Source organism: Mesocricetus auratus, unplaced genomic scaffold, assembly GCF_017639785.1.
Source record: "Mesocricetus auratus isolate SY011 unplaced genomic scaffold, BCM_Maur_2.0 Super-Scaffold_100030, whole genome shotgun sequence".
Classification (NCBI taxonomy): Eukaryota; Metazoa; Chordata; class Mammalia; order Rodentia; family Cricetidae; genus Mesocricetus; species Mesocricetus auratus.
The window spans coordinates 12,008,881-12,029,335 of record NW_024429211.1 but is presented as its reverse complement, the minus strand read 5'-3'; the positions used below and the strand labels follow the sequence as shown (position 1 = coordinate 12,029,335).

General features: G+C 42.4%; 1 protein-coding gene across 3 annotated transcripts in view; it reads left to right on the top strand.

Annotated features, from left to right (window-relative positions):
* Positions 1 to 20,455, top strand: part of Ano5 (anoctamin 5) — a 63,241-nt gene that overhangs the window by 25,713 nt on the left and 17,073 nt on the right. For all 3 annotated transcript variants that reach the window (XM_040733313.1, XM_040733314.1, XM_040733312.1), the window contains 8 exons: positions 663 to 776; positions 2,741 to 2,856; positions 12,651 to 12,785; positions 13,450 to 13,555; positions 13,645 to 13,705; positions 15,162 to 15,313; positions 17,498 to 17,572; positions 19,359 to 19,581. In XM_040733313.1, the coding sequence (XP_040589247.1) occupies positions 663 to 776; positions 2,741 to 2,856; positions 12,651 to 12,785; positions 13,450 to 13,555; positions 13,645 to 13,705; positions 15,162 to 15,313; positions 17,498 to 17,572; positions 19,359 to 19,581 (982 nt within the window). The remainder of the gene's footprint in view (positions 1 to 662; positions 777 to 2,740; positions 2,857 to 12,650; positions 12,786 to 13,449; positions 13,556 to 13,644; positions 13,706 to 15,161; positions 15,314 to 17,497; positions 17,573 to 19,358; positions 19,582 to 20,455) is intronic.

The following is a 20,455-nucleotide window of genomic DNA, read 5'->3' as shown; positions in this document are numbered from 1 at the left end:
AAGTAGGCATTTGACAAGCCCTTCAAGGGCAAAGAAGAATAAGTAGGGTTGATAAAAAGTACAATCACAGGAAACACCAAAGAGAAAGCTGATAGAAGGGACTAGAACATAATAGAAGAGACACAACCAACTTGATATATTCAACAAGATAATGCCCAGCAAAGGCCGCATCTATAATCATCCGAATGATTGGCTGAAGAAATACTGCAAACAGGCTGGCTAGATAGTGGTTTGGTCTCCATTTCTCCTAGTGAACAATGGTACTTGAACGTTGGTTCTAGTAAAGAGTTACAGTGCATGAGAGTCTCAGAGGAATCTGAGACAAGAGAAGAAAACGAAATGATTCGTACACTCTAGCCCCCAGCGAGGCAACTGGGTGTTGTCAGGACCCGGGAAGGAAACATACAGCTCCCCGGTCTATGTCTCCTCACAGTCCGTGAAGAGAGGTATTCTTCCATAGTCAAAGCCTGTGTCCATTCAGGGTAGATACCGTCCACTTGCGATTTTCAAAGTGTCAAAAGGCACTCTGCCAGGTGCTGAGGTGTCTTGGTTTAGCGTGCTCAGCCCATCTTTTTTACTTCATAGATTTAACCTACTGAGGTCCTTGCATGCTCACCTGGAAGGGTTCATGCGCTGATTTCCCTCTGCTACCTACCTGGCAGGTTTACTATATTCTGTCCCGATGCCCGTTTGGAGTAGAAGAGGGGAAGAAGAAGATTGGGATCGAAAGACTGCTAAACTCCAACACTTACTTATCCGCCTACCCACTCCATGATGTGAGTACTAGCGGCCACCGTGACGCAGACCCCCGTTTCCCCTCCCGCAGTCAGAGAGAGCTTGCCTTCCTGGGAGATGGAGGAGTTCTCCTGTGTCTATCCATTTCTTTACTAACTACTTAGTTCTCCTTCACAGAGGGAAAATTCCCAGATTCCCTCCTTCCAGGCTGAGAAGTATGCTGGCTGGGCTAAAGTGCGCTCAGCACCTTTTCTTGCTGGCATTTCAAATGGGAAGTCTTCCTAATGGTCATTTGTATCTGTGCACAGTATTCTCTTTAGAAATCATTCTGGAAATATATATACATTACCAAGAAATTTCTAAAATGTCTCTTCTCATAGATTTTTGAATTTTTAAAATAGTAAATGAACTCATGTTTATCCATCAAATGTAGAACTGGTTTCCATTAACAGGGAAAGCATTTTTGCTGGCTATTATTTACACTGCCTACCATGACTCCAAGTTCAGGGATTACCTAGAAACTAAGCAGATGTCTAGCTGAGGGTGCTGAAGATGCCAGTCATCGGAAGTACTTTTTCACTAGCAACCAAAATTATTTGGGATTGATGACCCAGTGCACAAAAATGTGGAGCTTTATATGTTCCACAGAAAGTAACTGTTCCAGATGTTGAGGCCAGTTCATCAAACCTTAAAATAGCTTGGCAGCCTGGGGCTTTGGGAAAGGGTGGTGGTGTTTGCATTTGAAAGGTGAAACACATTGAGTTTCACTGTGGCTTCGTGGTAGGAATCAGGTGGCTGGAGATATCTACTCACTACTTTGAGACCATCCCTTGGATCTCATTTCCCTGCTTCAATTGCTCTGTCCTAGCCATAAAAGACTTTCATATGATGTATTTCCTGCAAGAAATTCATCCCTCAGCAAGGAGATGAAACATACTTACATTGGAACAAATCGAAGACATTTATCTCCATTTTGAGTGCTGGTTGTTTGACGGTTGCACTGCTGAAGTGATGTTTTTTTCTCTAATTTTATTTTATTGAATATAGATTTTTTTCATACAATATATTCTGATTTGATTTCCCCTCACCCAAGTCCCCCAAGGTCCTCCCTACCTCTCTTCCCATCCAAGTCCATACCCTTTCTCTCTATCATTAGAAGTGATTTTTAAAGGCCTGTAGCCAAGCTTTTCCACCTGCAACCAACCAGTCAGTACTGTGAAATATGACTTTAAGTTGATTCAACAAGGATGACTGTGATCTGCTTCTCATAGGTCGTGGCAGCGAGTTCATATAAGCATTTCCCTCTCTAACTTGAGTGTGATCCTTTAATGTACAGAAGGAGAAACTGACCACCCTCCTCCAATGCCTCCCACCCCCAAGACAGCCACAGTCTTCTGGAGAAGAATGGTGTGGGGAATTGTGTCAAGACTCTGGTAGTATAGAAAGTTCCCGGTAGATTAGCGCGCATATGCCAGGCATTCCTTGACAATCTTTCTTTAAAGGGGATTATGTTTTGAAGACGTTGGAGACTTTTGTTCACTTATCTACCTGCAGGACACTGATTCTTTTAACCTATTGCCCTGTTATAAACCCAATACCTGTCATAGTCCTGGGGTCTTTTAACCTGTACATCCAGCCTTTCAGCTCAGCCTCGCTTGTTCATTGGAAATGAAGGGCACTGCGTTGCCCATAGGAGCAGCCAGATGGCACCATTTTTAACACCTGTTTTGAAAGCAAATTATGTCCACATAATTTTTTAATGGGTTAAACAGCTGCTTGTGTAAGTGGTACTTTGTTTACTAGGCCAACTTAATACACTCCGACTGTGTGGTTTTTTTTAGATAATGTTAGCAAATGATTTCCTGTGAGTGGAATATGAATTAGAAATCCATCAATAAGAGATGGTATCGGTTTTGTCCACTGACCATCGATCCAGAGAGGCTCCCTCTCCATCATCTGTCTCTAGTTTTCTCCCCTTACACTGTCTCTCCTTGACTGTGCACAGGGCCAGTATTGGAAGCCATCAAAAACTCCTACTCACATCAATGAGAGGTACGTCCTTTGCCAGAACTGGGCTCGGTTTTCCTACTTTTACAAGGAACAACCTTTAGATTTGATTCGGTAAGTTCATTCAGCCTTGTGACCATTAAAAGCCAATAAGGGGATCTTGGTTTACAATTCTAATGGAGACTGTGTTCACTGACTTTTTTACTCACTGTGTCCCCCAGCCCCTGTCTTTAGTATTCATTGTTCGTTTGGAAGATGGCAGTTGTTGCCTCAGTCTGTGAAAAGAAGGATGCAGCATGGCTGTTAGGGGTCAGGACCTAGCATTTAGCTAGGATGCCATCAGCCTAATTCCTGCCTTGTACAAGCAGGACACGCGGTACTGAAATGCGGTATGGTTTGTCATTAACATGGACATGATGCTTTATTTTCCTTTGAAAATGTGATGTGATTTGTCTACATTTTAGTTTGTGTGCATACACTAATTTTGTTTTATTTCCCAAGCAGAAAAATTTAGAATACAGGAGAAACTGGCCTGTGAATGTTAATCTCAGAGATCTGTTAAGTTCTTGGTTCTATAATCTCAATTTTCTAAACATGCATGCAATCAGTGCACAATGGATAATAAAATCAAAGAATATATGCAGATGTTTTTAATTATTCGTATAACTTTTCTGTGTATTTGAAATTGTTTCCAAATGAGAACTATAATTTAAAAAGTGAGCTCAGAAATAGATTCATAAAAAACAATTACTTGATTTTCAGCAAAGGTGACTTAGAAGCCCATGTATGAAAAGGAAGTTGTGAGAGTAAATGAAACTGGCCCAGGTGGATGAGCATGTACAGAATGTGTACCTGGGCCATTTCCTATTCAAAAATATAAGCATAAATTAAATTAATAACTATCAGAGCTAACACTACCAAAATAAACAAAAATAAGGGTATAGAAGAGAAGAATTTCTATGTCCTGAATGGAGCCTGAGCTTCTCAGGTCAGACAGAACACACACTGTAAGGAGTGTGTTTGATTAAAGACGTAGTACAGCATGAAAAATGTGTACAATAAACATATCCATAAAATACATTTATCTAAAAGAGTAGGAAAGACTTAGGTGATAATGTAGAAATTGACAAAAGGGTCTAACAAATGCTTTACCATAGAATTTTGATTATGGATGACAGCAGCCCACCAGGAAATCCACAGGGAAATAGAAGCAATGTCATTGAGGGGACACTGTTCTCCTATGAGCGAAATCAAAATCAAAGACCTCACAAGAAGAAGCTATTACAGTACCAGGATGGCAGCCTTTTGAAATCCTAGACACCCTTGGTGGGACTGCATGGCCAAACACTTTGTTATCTTCTTGTGAAGTTAAATGTGTTCTTTCTGAATGATCCAACAGTTACACCCAAAAGTGTTTAACCAGAAAAAAAATGAAGCATCTGTCCACAGAGACATCATCATTTGAATATTCAAGGCAACTTAGCTGGTAATAAAGAGAGACTTGGAACAATGAGATATATAAGAACTAAGTGACAATTTCATGCAGAAGAGAAAATTAATGTATGAAACACCAGGTAAGAAACTTGTAAGCACTGTACCGAAGGACAAAGAAGACAGCAGAAAGCTACATGCTCCGTGTTGCTATTAAAACCATTCTTCTTGGAAGAGCAGAACCACACTGGTGACGCAAGAGAGGCCTAGAAGTGGGTCTCTGGGGAGACACAAGGTCGTAAGTGCAGAGCCTTTCTGAGCCAGTGGCGGAGCTCTGGGTGTGACTGGGGTTGTGCTTACACAAGGGCCTACGTTTGACACTTGCTCAGTAACTGGACTTCATAGATCATTTTTTTTTCTGGGATTTAATGCTTTAATTTAGGTGTAATTCTGATTTAATTATCTTTTTTTTTATTTTCCAGTTTAAATTTAGATAAGAAACAAGGTTGCTTCACAAGTCAGTTCCAAGTCCCTCTCCCTTTCCCTCCCCTCCTCACATGCTCTCCCCCCAACCCTCCCCCCCCCGTTATCCCCTCATTTCCCCAGGGAGGGTGAGGCCCTCCATGGGGGTGTCCATAGTCTGTCATTTCATATAGGGCAGGGCCTAGACCCTTCCCCAAGAGTTCAGGGTGAGAGTGTACCTCACATTGTTCTATGGGAGTCCAAAGTCCTTATGTATACTCGGGATGGGTACTGATCTGCTGCCCAAGGCTCAATAGATTACCTAGGCCTCCTCACTGACACCCAGATTCAGGGGGTCTTGATCAGTCCCATGCTGGATTCCCAGGCTGATGCCTGGGATTCAAGAGTTAACCTTTGTCTGGTCAGCTGTTTCTGGGGGGTTAAACCAGCCCAGTCTTAATCCCTTTGATCATCAGTCCTCCCTCTCTGTCATTGGATTTCTTGAGTTCAGCTCAGTACTTAACCAAGGGAGTCTGCCTCTTCTTTGATTAGCCACTAAATGAAGTTTCTGTTTCCCAGACTCTCTGGCCATAGGATTGTAGGCTGGCACTCCCCAGATCTATGTCTAAAATCCATATATGAGAGAGTACATGCCATGTTTCTCTTTTTGTGACTGGGTTACCTCACTCAGGATGGTTTCTTCTAGTGTCATCCATTTACCTGCGAATCTCATGATTCCATTACTTTTTTCTGCTGAATAGTACTCCATTGTGTAGATGTACCACATTTTCTCTATCCACTCTTCGGTTGAGGGACATCTAGGTTGCTTCCAAGTTCTGGCTATTACAAATAATACTGCTATGAACATAGTGGAACAGACATCTTTGTTGTATGAATGGGCATCTTTTGGATATATGCCTAAGAGTGGAGTTGCTGGGTCTTGTGGTAGGTTTATTCCCATTTTTCTGAGGAATCTCCACACTGATTTCCAAAGTGGCTGAACCAGTTGGCACTCCCACCAGCAATGGAGGAGTGTCCCCCTTTCACCACATCCTCTCCAGCATAAATTGTCATTGGTGTTTTTGATTTTAGCCATTCTGACAGGAGTGAGATGGTATCTCAGAGTTGTTTTGATTTGCATTTCCCGGATGGCTAAGGATGTTGAGCACTTTCTCAAGTGCCTCTCAGCCATTTTAGACTCCTCTATTGAAAACTCTCTATTTAGTTCTGCAGCCCACTTTTTAATTGGGTCCTTTGATGTTTTGGAGACTTGCTTCTTGAGTTCTTTGTAAATTTTGGAGATCAACCCTCTGTCAGATGTGGGATTAGTGAATATTTTTCCCATTCTGTGGGGTGCCTTTTTGTCTTGCTGACTGTGTCCTTTGCCTTACAGAAGCTTCTCAGTTTCAGGAGGTCCCATTTATTAATTGATGATCTCACTGTCTGTGCTACTGGTGTTATGTTCAGGAAGCTGTCTCCTGTACCAATTCGTTCAAGGGTACCACCCACTTTCTCTTCTAAGAGGTTCAGTGTGGCTGGATTTATATTGAGATCTTTGATCCATTTGGACTTAAGTTTTGTGCATGGCGATAGACATGGATCGATCCGCATTCTTCTACATGCCAGTCTCCAGTTATGCCAGCACCATTTGTTGAAGATGCTTTCTTTATTCCATTGTGTATTTTTAGCTTCTTTGTCAAAGATCAGATGTTCGTACGTGTGTGGGTTAATACCCGGGTTTTCAATTCGATTCCATTGGTCTACCTGTCTATTTTTGTGCCAATACCAAGCTGTTTTCAGGACTATAGCTCTATAATAGCGCTTGAGGTCAGGAATGGTGATGCCTCCAGACGTTGCCTTGTTGAACAGGGTTTGTTTTGGCTATCCTGGGTCTTTTGTTTTCCCATACAAAATTGATTATTGTTCTTTCAAGGTCTGTGAAGAATTGTGCTGGGATTTTAATGGGGATTGCATTGAATCTGTAGATTGCTTTTGGCAGGATTGCCATTTTTACTACTTCATAGGTCATTTTAAAAACCAAAGGACGCCAGGCGGTGGTGGTGCACGCCTTTAATCCCAGCACTCGGAAGGCAGAGGCAGGAGGATCTCCGTGAGTTCGAGGCCAGACTGGACCGACAGCTGATGAGGGAAGTCCTGTGATTATGTCAATAAAGCACTGTTGGGCCAATAGGAATCTAGATAGGTGGGACTAGGAGTCCAGGAGGACTCTGGGAAGGAGAAACACAGAGTCAAGATGTAACGCCATGGGGTAGGAAGCCAGGAAGTATTCTCCGGTAAGAGAAATACTTAGATTAACAATTATGGGGTAATTACTTAAGTCAGAGCTAGCCAGTAAGACACAAGCAAGGCCAACAGCTTCATAATTAATATAGCCTCCTGTGTGTTTACTTGGGACTGATGCGGCTCTAGAACCAGGCTGGTGGGAAGGCTTCTCTCAAGGAAAAAGCTTCTCTTTACAGACAGCCTCCAAAACAATACAGAGAAACCCTGTCTCGTAAAACCAAAAAAAAAAAAAAAAAAAAAAAAACCAAAGGACATGAACTTTTTGTGAAACATGCTGGGAGGGACACGGAGTCTAGAGGGAGAAGACAGGGGTTGCATTGATCATATGCCATTATGTTAATGCATGAAATTATCAAGAATAAAGTAAAGACAAAATTTTAACTTTTAAAAATGAAATCATGTACTTATCATATCTACAAATTATATAAATATGTATCCAGAGAAAGCATTTTATTGCATACACGTTATGTTACTACATAATTGTTTGACTGGAAATTATAAAAAGAAAGACACTCTTCTTAGGAGAAAAGAACTAAAATAGAGAAAGATGCTGGCACGTGAACACTAAACACAGAGATGGAACAAGAAGGAAGCCAAAGGCATAAGAGGGTTGTTAAGAATGGGCCTGCAAATACTGAGGATCTTCAAGACACTGCTATCAGGGGAAAGAATCAGCCATGAGTTCTGTGGTAGTTTGAATGAAAACGGCCCCCAAAGGCACACAGGGAATGGCACAGTTAGGAGGGGAGGTGTGGCCCTGTTGGAGTAGGTGTGGCCCTGTTGGAGTGGGCGTGGCCCTGTTGGAGTGGGCGTGGCCCTGTTGGAGTGGGCGTGGCCCTGTTGGAGTGGGCGTGGCCCTGTTGGAGTGGGCGTGGCCCTGTTGGAGTAGGCGTGGCCCTGTTGGAGTAGGTGTGGCCCTGTTGGAGTAGGTGTGGCCTTGTTGGTGGAAGTGTGTCTCTAGGAGTGGGCTTAGAGATTTCAAACGCTCAAGACAGGCCCAGTGTCTCTCTCTTCCTGTTGCCTGCTAGGATGAAGAACCCTCAGCTCCCTGTTCATCACCAGGTCTGCTTGTTTGCCATCAACGCCTCCCACCATGATGACAACGACTACATCTCCCAATGCAATCAAGCCCTAGTTAAGTTCTTTCTTTGTAAGAGTTGTCATGGTCATGGTGTTTCTTCACAGCAATAAAAACCCTGACTAAGGCAGTTAGAAAGCCGTCTTTAGGGCAGAACTTGTGGGAACTCGTGGATGACTGGGTATGGAGATAGGTCAAATAGAGAGGATTCAGATACATAGTCCTCTTCTCTCAGATGCCACACAACCCGTGTGAACTCTGTACCGTGTCGTGTCCAAGTATTTGTAAATTTGTTTCTGCAATTGGCAGTGATAATTTCTTAGCATTCTAAGAAAACTGCTAATACCAGGACTGCTGTCACAGGTGATTTCATCTACAGCTACAGGTGCTCTGTCAGCAATTTTCCTTCCTTCCCGGTTTCATGGCTTCTTGTAGCTTCTCTTTAATATGCCTGCCGTTCTTGTCTCGACACTTAATTAAAATGGGTAACCTCTGCATGCTAAATAACTTAGAATAAATGGATCGGCAATGCCTCTTAACGGTATGTCCGTACTACCATGGCAGTGGGGTATCTGATCCTCAGATGCCAATCAACTTACACTCAAAGGAGTTATTTTAGGATATTGACTTTTTGTTCATTGATTCCTCAAGGCTTTATTCCAATCAGTTCTACCATAATTTTTCATGTAATTTCATCATGGACGTAATAAGTAGACCCCCGAAGACATGACTACCGAACCTTCTCTGCCTATAGAGGGTATGTAGATGGTATGTTAGGGGTCTGGGATGTAAAATGAACATCTTAAGATATACCATATACATGCCAGTTTTATAAAAATACTTGGAAGAAAGGAATGTTTGTGTATTTGAGTCTTTTAAATATTTCTTGTATTGTTAGATTTTTGCCACAAATAATGAAAACTTAATGTTTAAATGGTATTATCTGTATTTTTACTATAGTACAAATGATGTGCCTTTTGCTTTCAATGCCCTCAAAATAAAAGGTTTAGTTGGACCAGCCCTGGTGGCTGAGGTCTATGAACTCAAGGGGCTAAAGAGGAGTTCACCAAGTCAAGGCCTGCCTGAGGGACAGACTGACTCAGAGCCAGTCTGGGTGTGGTCCTGAGTCAAGACAATAGCTGAAACGAGAGCTGCTGCTCTTTCAGGGGATGCAAGTTGAGTCTTAATCCTCACATCTGAGTGGATACCGGAAACAACCTCCTGTAACGTCAGATAAGGGAATCCAATGCCTGCTCCCGGCCTCTGTGAGCATTACACGCTGTGCACGCACACAGAGACACGTCCACACACATGATTAGAACCGAGCCTGAAAACCACAGAGGACAGCAATAGAGCCGTGAGCGTGGGCAGGGGGTGCAACGTCAGGATGGAGGCTAGAAAAGAGGGTTGAAATAATCAGGACGCGCGTCATGCGTGTGTGCGTGGGGTTGTCAAGGGACAAACAGGGGAACAAAAGGGACGGAAGTAAGACGAGGGCTATGGCCGCAGCCTGCGACACTTGCTTGGTATGCAAATTGCACATGCACACAGTTGTAGTTGTTAGCCTGTGCCTTCAAGTATATTCATCTAGTCCACAGTTTAGTGAAAAACACTTCCTATGCTTCCTCTTTTTATAAACAATAAATTCTCATTTCCTAAATGAGGTCATTTAGGAAATGGCCCAGCAATTTCCTGCGTTGAGAGGATTTTAATAATAATTATAAGCCTACAGACTTTCTAGGGTTTTTTTTTTTTTGTTTGCTTGTTTGTTTTTACGAGACAGGGTTTCTCTGTATTGTTTTGGAGGCTATCGGTCCAGCCCGGCCTCGAACTCACAGAGATCCGCCTGCCTCTGCCTCCCGAGTGCTGGGATTAAAGGCATGCGCCACCACCGCCCGGCTTCTAGGTTTTTAATATGAAGGAATATTATTCTTGAAATTTGGAAGTGGTCATTTTAAACTAAGCCCAAAAGCTGTCAGAGTAACCAAGCGTGACCTGCTTTGAATAAAGGCTCACTCACTGAGAGGGAACCCATGTTCAACACTGCCTAAGTGACCAAGAGTCTGAGACCAGATAGGTCATAAACCAAGGGAAAGCTAAATACTGCTTTTCTGTTAAAGGAAGATAGCAATAAAATGATTCCTAACGATGTTCCGCTGTACTCATAGATCAGCGTCTTACTCAGCCATCACTAGAGAAGCTTCCTTCTGCAATAGGTTGGAACAAATAGAGAAACTCACAACCGCACTACGCGAGAGACCTTGAAGCACTCAGTCCTAAATGGGATGTCTGCATCAAATCCCTTTTCTCGGGGCTCGGGGAACTCTGTGGAGAAGACAAACAGCCTATTAAGAGCCAGAGGGTGTGGAGGACAACAAACAAGAACTTCTAAACACAGAAAGACCAATCCATATATGAATTCCCAGAGACTCTGGAAGCCTACAGAGGGCCTGTACAGGGCTGCCCCAGATATGGTCCAAGTGTTGAGAGGGGGCACAAGCCCGCCCCCTCTAACCTAAAAGTTATAGCCAATTGATAACTACTCACGAAGAAAAAGTAGTTTTCTCCAATAGATTCACAGGGTACACAAACCATCCTTAAGGACCGCATGTGGTCAATCAACAGTAAGTGGTCAACACAAAATGAGCTCTACGGATTTTGGGGAGGATTTTTAGTCTCACGGTGTTTTGACAGCATTTTTTTATTGTTAATTTATTTACTTTTACTGCACAGGTCTTTTGCTTATATCTTATGGTTTCTGATTTTGTTTGTATGAGTTTTCTGTGTGTGTGTCAGTGTCTGTGTTCCTAGTGCTTTTTCTTTTTCTTTTCTTTTCTTTTTTTTTTTTTTTTTTTTTTTTTTTTTGGTTTTTCGAGACAGGGTTTCTCTGTATTGTTTTGGAGGCTGTCCTGGAACTTGCTCGGTAGACCAGACTTGTTCTCGAACTCACAGAGATCCACCTGCCTCTGCCTCCTTAGTGCTGGGATTAAAGGCGTGCGTCACCAACGCCTGGCTCCTAGTGCTTTTTCTTTGGCACTTTTTGTTTCTGTTTGTTTTCTCTTATTCTGGTTTGTTTGTTTTTATTTTATCTTATTGTTGTTTATATGCCTGTTTGTGTTATAATGAGAGAGAGAAAGAAAAGGTGTGTATTTGGGAGGTGGGGAGGATCTGGAAGGAGTTGGGGGAGGAGAATTATAACCAAAACATAGTACATGGAAAAAAATCTATTTCCAATAAAAGGAAAAAGAAATCCACAAAAGGAAAAACAAACAAAAATCTAGTTTTCAAGACATCCAGTTTCCTCATGGATTCCTGAGTATTTTTGTGCCTGTGGTGGGTACGCTCACTGTACTTCCTAAAATGGATTCTGTAAGCTTTGGTACAGCAGAAAGAAAGCAAATAGACTATATTAAAAAATACTTAGTACTTAAATATAGTGCAGGCGTTCATTGCAATTCCAGCATGGGAGAGGCTGAAGTAGGGGTGTGGCTGAGAATCCAAGGCTAGCCTAGACTAAAGAGTGAGACTATCTCCAAAAGGAAAGACAGGAAGAAAAAGATTAGCATCTTTTTGGTGATCTTGGCATTGCACAGTATTATAGAAATTGCTTTATTCTTTAAGTAAATCTCTGAGAGATGCAGGGTCATTCACATTTACTGTGGGGAAGTGTCAATAGCAGATTGCTTAGGGACTGTGACAAACAGCGATGTGGAAAAAAATAAAAGCATGCCGGGCGGTGGTGGCGCACACCTTTAATCCCAGCACTCAGGAGGCAGAGGCAGGCGGATCTCTGTGAGTTCGAGGCCGGGCTGGACCGACAGCCTCCAAAACAATACAGAGAAACCCTGTCTCGTAAAACCAAAAAAAAATAATAATAATAATAATAAAAATAAAAGCAAGCCTGCAGAAATGTTTATCAGCATTGAAAGGAAACTGCAGTACACACAGACAGACACCTATTTAATTAGAAAGGTTTCAAAAAGCTGAAGAATTAATGCAGGGTATGAGGAATCTATTTAAAATCTGCTTCAAATGGTCTCTGCGGGAGGTGACATTTATGGCCCCTCTTGCTCACTCACTATCTGTCGTTCTCAAATTAGTAAAGTCTGGGACCCTCGGAGCAGTGAAATCTGTGGGAAGGTCATGAACCTGGTGATGAGTTCTCTGAGGCAGAGAGGGCTGTCCGCTGGTCTCTGGGGGGCCGGCTCAGCTAAACCTGGCTGTGAGTACAAGCAGGTATTCCGAGCAAGACTCTGTAAGCTTCTCCAGTCCGTGAAGCGAGGGACGCAGTCACACCAGGACGCCATCAGAGCACCCACTTCAGCTGGAGAAAGAAGCAAGACAGTTGTTCAGGCAGATTACGTCTGCCACTTTACAGGTCACATTTCTTCATTTAGTAATTTATTATACGTTTGTTTAATATTTAACAGCTTACTTAAAACACAAGGAGAGTTTAAAATTCGTGAGTTCTCAGTATGGTAATATTTAACATTTAAATGTTATCCTCGTGGCTTCCTCCTTCCACGGGCTGTTACTTTTCATCTCTACAACCATAAACTCTGCTGCCCGAGTGGAGTCGGTGCACCCGTCCCACAGTTTTCTTCCAGCCTCTGACCTTGACTCTCTTTCACAGGAATTACTATGGAGAAAAAATCGGAATCTATTTTGTATTTCTTGGGTATTACACAGAAATGCTGCTGGTTGCGGCTCTGGTTGGCTTAGCCTGCTTCTTCTATGGCTTGTTGTCGATGGAAAATAATCAAACTAGGTGAGCACAGGAGACTGGTACAAATCGACACTGCCGTGGTCTAGGCTTCGGCAGCCTTCTTATTTTCCCATTTACCTCCAAATGTGTCCTTGTTGGTAGCAGGCAGTGTTTTCAAAGCAGATTCACAAGTAATGTCTCTGCTTGCCGGGGCTTTGTGGAAACTGCCTTTTTGTTGTCCTTAGGTTTTAATTTCATTTATCCTAACTGCATTTATTCTTTCCTGTGTTTGAGAATTTCATAACGCATACATTGTGTTTTGAGCAAATCAACCCCTGCCCCCCTCCACTGTCCTTCCCGGTTTCCTGCGTTCACTTTAAAAGCCAAGTCCACTTGGTGTTGCCCTAGTGTGCGTGCACGGAGGACTATGTCCTGGAGCATGTGGTCTCGCCCTCAGTTGCCCAGTACCAGCCATCAGCTGTCAACAGCCCTGCCACTAGGGGTAGGACCTCATGACCCCTCGTTCCCCATCCTACGTGTTGTCCATCTGAATCCTGCTCCGGTTCTCTACATCAGACCTTTTAAAAATGTAGTCTAAGGAGTCTGTTCTGTAGACACTTTTGCTTTGTCCCCACTTTTGTTGCGAGTGGGCACTCATTAAGCAGTCTGGTGACAGCTGCTTAGATTGTCCTCTCCAAACTGCTTTTTATCCGACGTCTCTGGGTAGCACTGAAATCTGTGACCCTAACATCGGAGGTCAGATGATCATGTGTCCACTTTGTGATGAGGTGTGCGATTACTGGAGACTGAACACCACGTGCTTGCATTCAAAGGTAAGTGTGCTGTACGGCGGGATGGAGCTTCCTTCCTGTGGCGACGTGTTTCACATTAAGTGGCTTTTATGATGGTGTTGCTTTTACAGTTCTCCCATCTGTTTGATAATGAGTCAACCGTGTTCTTTGCGATCTTCATGGGGATCTGGGGTGAGTACAAATCCTTCTCCAGCTTAATTTCATAGTATTGTAACTGTTCATGAATTTAACACATTTTGTCTAATCTGCTGTGTAATTTGGGTAACTGACTGTTTTCCTTTTACCACTGGAAATAGCTCTGTAATAAACTTTTCTAAGATAGGATCTCCTAAAGTGAAGGCTGCTTTGAGCTTTCAGTGTAGCTGAGGATGACTTTGATCCTCCTGCCTCTGCCTCCTAAATTCTGGCATTACTACAGTGCACCATGACACAGAGTCTATGTGCTGCTGGGGTTGGAACTCAGGAACTCAGGGACTCATGCATTCTAGGCCATCACTTTACCATTGAGCTATATCCCCAGCTCCTGGAACAAATATCTTTATGTACTTACACATAAACGTTCTAAGAATAATACTTAGCATGTGAATTTATGGGGAAGATTTGTATTCACAACTTAAAAGCTTTACTGTATACTTACATGGCTTACATAAAATTGGACTTTTACACACATTCTCACCTTAGTTTTTAACACTAAAGATGCAGCTTGATGGATTGGGTATCATCTCCTTACACTTCTGATTTGCAGTTATTTGATCACAAGTATTTCTGATATCTGATATTGGATATCCTTTGCCACTGGAAGCATTTTTTAAAAGATTTGTTTATTTCTTATACACACAGATATATATACATATATGTATGTATATACACACACATACATACATACATATATATACATATATATGCATATATATATATACTGCATCAACTTTAACTTTATGCCAGAATAGGACATCAGATCCCACTATAGATTGCTATCAGCCACCATGTGGTTGCTGGCAATTGAACTCATATATTTAAGATATTTCTAAACTCATCAAATACTGATAATAAAATTTATACCAGTTGTTAGTGTTTGGCTAATGTCAAGATAAAATATTATAACAGTATTTGAATGAGGAAGCAGTGTGGATGATCTGGAAATGTATAGCTTTAACTACTTAGAAATTATTTGAATTTCTGTAATGAATAATTTGTTATTACTTAGTGTCACATCGACAGTAGTCCCTGATAGAAAACACCATCAGAAACGGTCAGCATTTCCAACTGACGACATGGGAAATGCTTTGCAAACAAAACAATTAGAAGCAGAATTGAAAGTTTCCTTTTTAAGATGATTTTTATTATTTTCAATTGCATGTGCATACACACACACACATACATGTGCATGCCTAGGTGCAGAGTGGGTGCCCAATGAGGCAAGACAGCCTTGCATCTCCTGGAGCTGGACTTGAAGGTTGTTGTGGAGCCCTGAGGTGGGAATGCTGGGGCCTGAACTCAGATCCTCTGTCAGAGCAGCAGGCCCCTTAACCTGTAAGCCACCCCTCCGGCCCCGAGGGCTGCTCTCTGGAAGCTTTTGTTTGTCTAGCTGCTGATGGCTCCACCCGGATTTTTTCTTCTACCGCAGTCACGCTGTTTCTGGAGTTCTGGAAACAGCGACAAGCCAGGCTTGAGTATGAGTGGGACCTCGTGGACTTTGAAGAAGAACAGCAGCAGCTCCAGCTGCGGCCTGAGTTTGAAGCCATGTGTAAACGGAAGAAGATGAATCCTGTGACGAAGGTACAGTAGACATGGATTAGGAGCTTGCCTCAGGCAACCCTCTGCTGTCGGCTGCCCTGGAATAGTCACGTTTCGTCAATATGCAAGTTAGTCGATAGAATTCCTGTTTTTTTCTCATGTACACATAGTCATATATATGAAACAATTTCAAACATATTTACAAATAGAAAGCTATAGCTTAGCCCCTGGGTGGACCTGCTACTCAACACAGCATTTTCTCGTATGTGTCCACACACCCCCCTGCTACTAGATTACTTTTAAAGCAAATCCAACGCATCAGAATATGAAATATGTAATTTTACTACTAGACGAGAAAAAGTGAAATAGAAGTTAGTGTGTGTGGAAATGAGCTAATGTGTTAAACTTAAACAGTAGTTGTGTTAAGATGGTGGATTTAAGAGTGAAGTTTTATTTGACTGGATTTCTCTTTCCACGGTGCCCTTACATTGATTGTTGGCGGGCAGTTCACGCCACTGGAAGTGAGAAGACTCTAAGTTTTCAAATCTTTATCCATCGAGCTGTCTGTGTGTTCTTGACTAAGGCATCGACTTCCTGAAACCTCCCTATTCTCATTTGAAAGTGGAATATGCTTTTCCTTCAGAGGGCAGAATGTTAGCCTCATAGGCTGGGAGCTGCTATGTGCTCTGAGAAAGAGTTTGTTCCACTTCAAGGTCCCTGTCTTCTGTAGAATCCTGTCCTGTCTTGAAGGCACCATTGCCGTACAACTCCCAAGATTCTTTTCACAGTTTAGGAAATATCATAAAAATGTGCAGCACGCGTGTAACACCTACTTAATCTGGATGTTGTTGTGATAAAATACCATTGGCAAAAGTAACCTATAGAAGAGAGAGCTTAGTTTTTCCTTAGGTTACAAAGGGAACATCCATAAAGTCAGGAAAGGAAATGATCCACAGCAGGAATCTAAGAATCACACTCGTCTACACACAGGAAGTGCACACATGGCGGGAGGGGGGGGGCGGCTACCCTTTAGATGCTAAAAGACCTCTCATGGTGACATACTTCCTCCTTCAAGGCTACACCCCCTAAAGGTCCCATAACTCCCCTAAACCGTGCCAGCAGCTGGAGAATAAGTGTTCAAATGCTTGAGCCTATGGGAGACATTTCTTTCTTAAGCCAGAAGAGACATTGGATATAATAACAACATGATATGTATTTCTTTGTTTGTTCCTATTTCATAGTAGAAAAAGACAACAAAGGCATGCCACTTGGTTTCACCAACATAAAGGACGGGCTGGGCTGAGTGTCTGCATTTGGGCTTATTGGCAAGAAGTGTGGATAGATTCTTCATGATTCCTTCATTATGTTTAGCTCTAACAGACTCAAAGCGACAAGATAGGAATTTTTCATTCCTGGTAGTAGATTTTATTGTTTAAGCAGAACTCTCACATGTGGGTCTGCATCAATGGTACATGCGTGTGAATACATACATACACACACAATGGGCACTAACACACAATAGCACACACACATTGGGTGCACACAGGGTCGGTGCAAAGGACCCTAAGTGCACACATGTGTGCACAGCCTACATATCCATAGAGCTCTTTAGAAGGTTTCTCAGCCCAGGGAATGTTCTGTAACTCTTCGTCCAATTTGAAAATCCTTAGTTGTGGAATTTTACATTTGGCATAATTCTGTGGTTTGCATATTTCCTTACAGCTATTCCTTACTTTATAGCAACCTTTGTAAATAAAAATCCATGTTTGACTGTAGCTCAGAATGTCAGTGGATCCAATTAATATCTTGCATATTAAGGGCTGTGAAGACTGGGGGAGAAGGGCCTGGCCTGATGAGTTTTGGGTAATAACACAGGGAACTTCGTAAGTTGTGAAACAAGTAGCAAACATTTCAATGGAATTAAATTGTACCTCAACACACATCAGTGGTGAGGTTTGAACACTGTCTCTGTGAGACCCTGAGGCCACTGTAACCCAACACTTAGGAAGCAGGCTGCCTCCATCAAGTCTCTCAGCTCATATGGAATGTCACTTTGGGGTTTGATGGCCTTCTCTTCAAGGGAAAGAGATCCATCCCATGGGCTATGTAATGAGAGAGCCCTTTGTGAGGGCTCTACATTCAGCGTACTCCTTAATTGTTCTACTGCCATTTGGATTCCCACCTGGGAGCACGTAGTGTGACTTTGTTATCTCTCCAACATTGCAGGAGATGGAGCCACATATGCCTCTGTGCCATCGCATCCCTTGGTACTTTGTGTCAGGGACCACAGTGACCTTTGGGGTAAGCACCATTTTGGAATCTTTTACCGTTTCTTTAGAACACAGTCCTCTATGAACCACAGTGTCTCCATAGCTCTGTCTGCATCCGCTCTTGGATCATCCCTGTGATGCCCCATTCTTCCCACCTCGACTACACCTCTTATACAAAGCATGCCATAATTTACATAGATTTTTGTGGGGGGAAGAGTTCAGATTTCACAGCCTGTTCCTGTCTGTCTCGTTGACTGATACCTTGAAACCAAAGCAAAGCGTGATATACATCTTCATTGTAGTCTCTGGTTAATGTCGGCATCGTTCATTTTCCTAAAGTATCTGTGCATGTGACCAAGAATTAAACACCCTTTTTTCTTGTTGAAATAAACAGAATAAAACCCGAGGAAGACAAATCTGTGGAGGGGAGTTGGTTTCTCTCAATATCTATAGCTAATGCCTTTATTCCCACCATGATTCTTTCCCTTTCGTTTCCTTTCAAAATTGGTGTACTTGTCACAGCTGACTTTTAATTTTTGGAAGAGGGTGTTAGCCTCAGAGAGAATATCATATTGAGGTAGAAACAATTTAAATATTTTAGACTGTAGTTTAACTTCTCCTGTGTGTGTGTGTATACTGTACAGTTTTAACACTTCTTATTAAAATATTTGTATATCTTTAAAGAGTTAGTTGAGATATTTTTCCTTAGCTTTCATAACAACTTTTAGAAGAAGAAAACAAATAGAAGGGGGAACAAATAACCAACTTGGGATCAATTCTGAGCAATGAACTTGGAAGCAGAATTGTTGTTCTCTTTTCATTTTCTACTTCTCAGTCAATTTGCTTCCTCAACTTTAAAGTTTTCCAGTCATTGAGTGATATAGAGACACAGTGCTTGGCCATATACAATGTATACAAAATTGATGTGGGAACTACATAACTAGAGCCTTGATCATGTTTTGACATTATTTTTCCTCAAGGGGGATTCATTCATGGCTACATAGTCTCTGGTTCAGGATTATTTTTATTTTCTTTAGAACATTAAAAATTAATCCATATTGATAGAGATAAGATAGATAGATAGATAGATAGATAGATAGATAGATAGATAGATAGATGAAGGGTTCATAGACAATAGACAGACAGACAGGCATCAAGACAGATAGACAGACAGAAGATAAATGATAGATGATAAACTTATCTCAAGAGCAACATCAAAACATACCAAACCGGAGGTATGATCCAGAAATATGACTGTCATCTGTAAACACTGATAAACTGAATTACAAGTTGAATGCAGCAGTCCCCTCTCACATTGCTATGGTAAAACAGCTGGCCGGAATCAACTGAAGGGAAAGGCAGTTTAGTTTGGCTCACAATTCAAGGACACAGTTCGTCATGGCCGAGAACGCATGGCGATGGGAGGTTGAGGGAGCTTGTCACATTGCTTTCAGAATCACAAAGAAATGAGAGACAAATGCCAGCCAGTACTAATTCCAGATTCCAGGCCCATGGAGTGGTGTCACTCCCAGTTAAGATGGGTCCCCTGTCTCAATTGACATACTCTAGGTAACTCATTCACAGACGTTGTCTCCTGTTGAGTTGACCATGTCTCTTATCACAGAGGATGATGGCTTTTTCCTACTGCATGCGTAACCCATAGCCACCAAATGATTTCTCTTTAAGCCTTCTTGCTCTCTTGTGGTAGCTTATCTGATGGCTCTACGGTAAGAGGGGTTGCTTTGCCTAGGCAGCTGCTGAGCAATGTAACCGAATGGGCAAACAGCACCTCCAGTGGCTCTCGGTTTTCCCCTCAGATGGCTCTCCTCCTCAGCAGCATGGTGTCCGTTATTGTGTATCGCCTGTCAGTCTTTGCCACTTTTGCCAGCTTCATGGAGAGTGAGGCCACCCTGCAGAATGTAAAGAGCTTCTTCACCCCCCAGCTGGCCACCAATCTCTCTGGATCATGTCTGAACTGCATCGTCATCTTGATCTTGAACTTTTTTTATGAGAAGATATCTGCCTGGATTACAAAAATGGGTAAGCTGGCCAAATTATGAGAGTGATGTAAACAAAGGTTTCAGACAACACTGCTCATCCATCTTCGGACCCCCCCACCACCACTCACAGGGAATTGGCATCTGAAGAGCACAATTTTTCAGGCTGCTTTGTTCTCTGAATAGATCCACACTTGATTTTGATGAATTCCTTAAGATCCACACTCAGTCATTTCACAATGGAGGGAAAGCCTCTAAAAAGACTCCAGGACTCCTTGGGCCACTTTGAGGGCTCTTATCTCAGCATCCCCAAGGCACTAAAACCATGGGATGATCTGGTTTTACATGTTATGTTTCTGGAAGGTATTTGTTTCTGGAAATCATTCTGAGTTAGAAAAAAAATAACAGAAACAAACCGCTCCAGTTCCTCCTGAACATGGTGCCTCTCTGTCTAGACGGCATCTGTTACAACCTAGATTATGTTCTTGCTTAAGTTTTCAAATCTTTCCTGAAATGGAAAGTGGTAGGACCATGGGTAACACAAGGGCCTGAGCAAGTAATACTGCTAAGAGCACATGTGCTTCTGTTGCTATCTTGGACACGTTAGAGATAGACAAGGCTATCCCCTTAGCTAGCAGTCAAGGGCATCCCCTCTCATGGCTCCACACAGAGCTAGGCACCAGGCAAGCACTGCTTCGGAACAGCCCTTGTATCATCTTCAAATCTTGAGTTCTCATTCAAGTCTACTTTTTGGGGGGACAAGAGTGAATGAATCCAGCAGATAGAGTCTCTGAAAGACACCATCAAGTCATGGCTTTCTTCAGTGAAAACTATCCCTGAGCTCCTCTCTGAGATGTTTTTAATAAATTTAACCTAGCTTCACCAAAATGGAAGTTTTGTGTGTTCTTAGACTATTT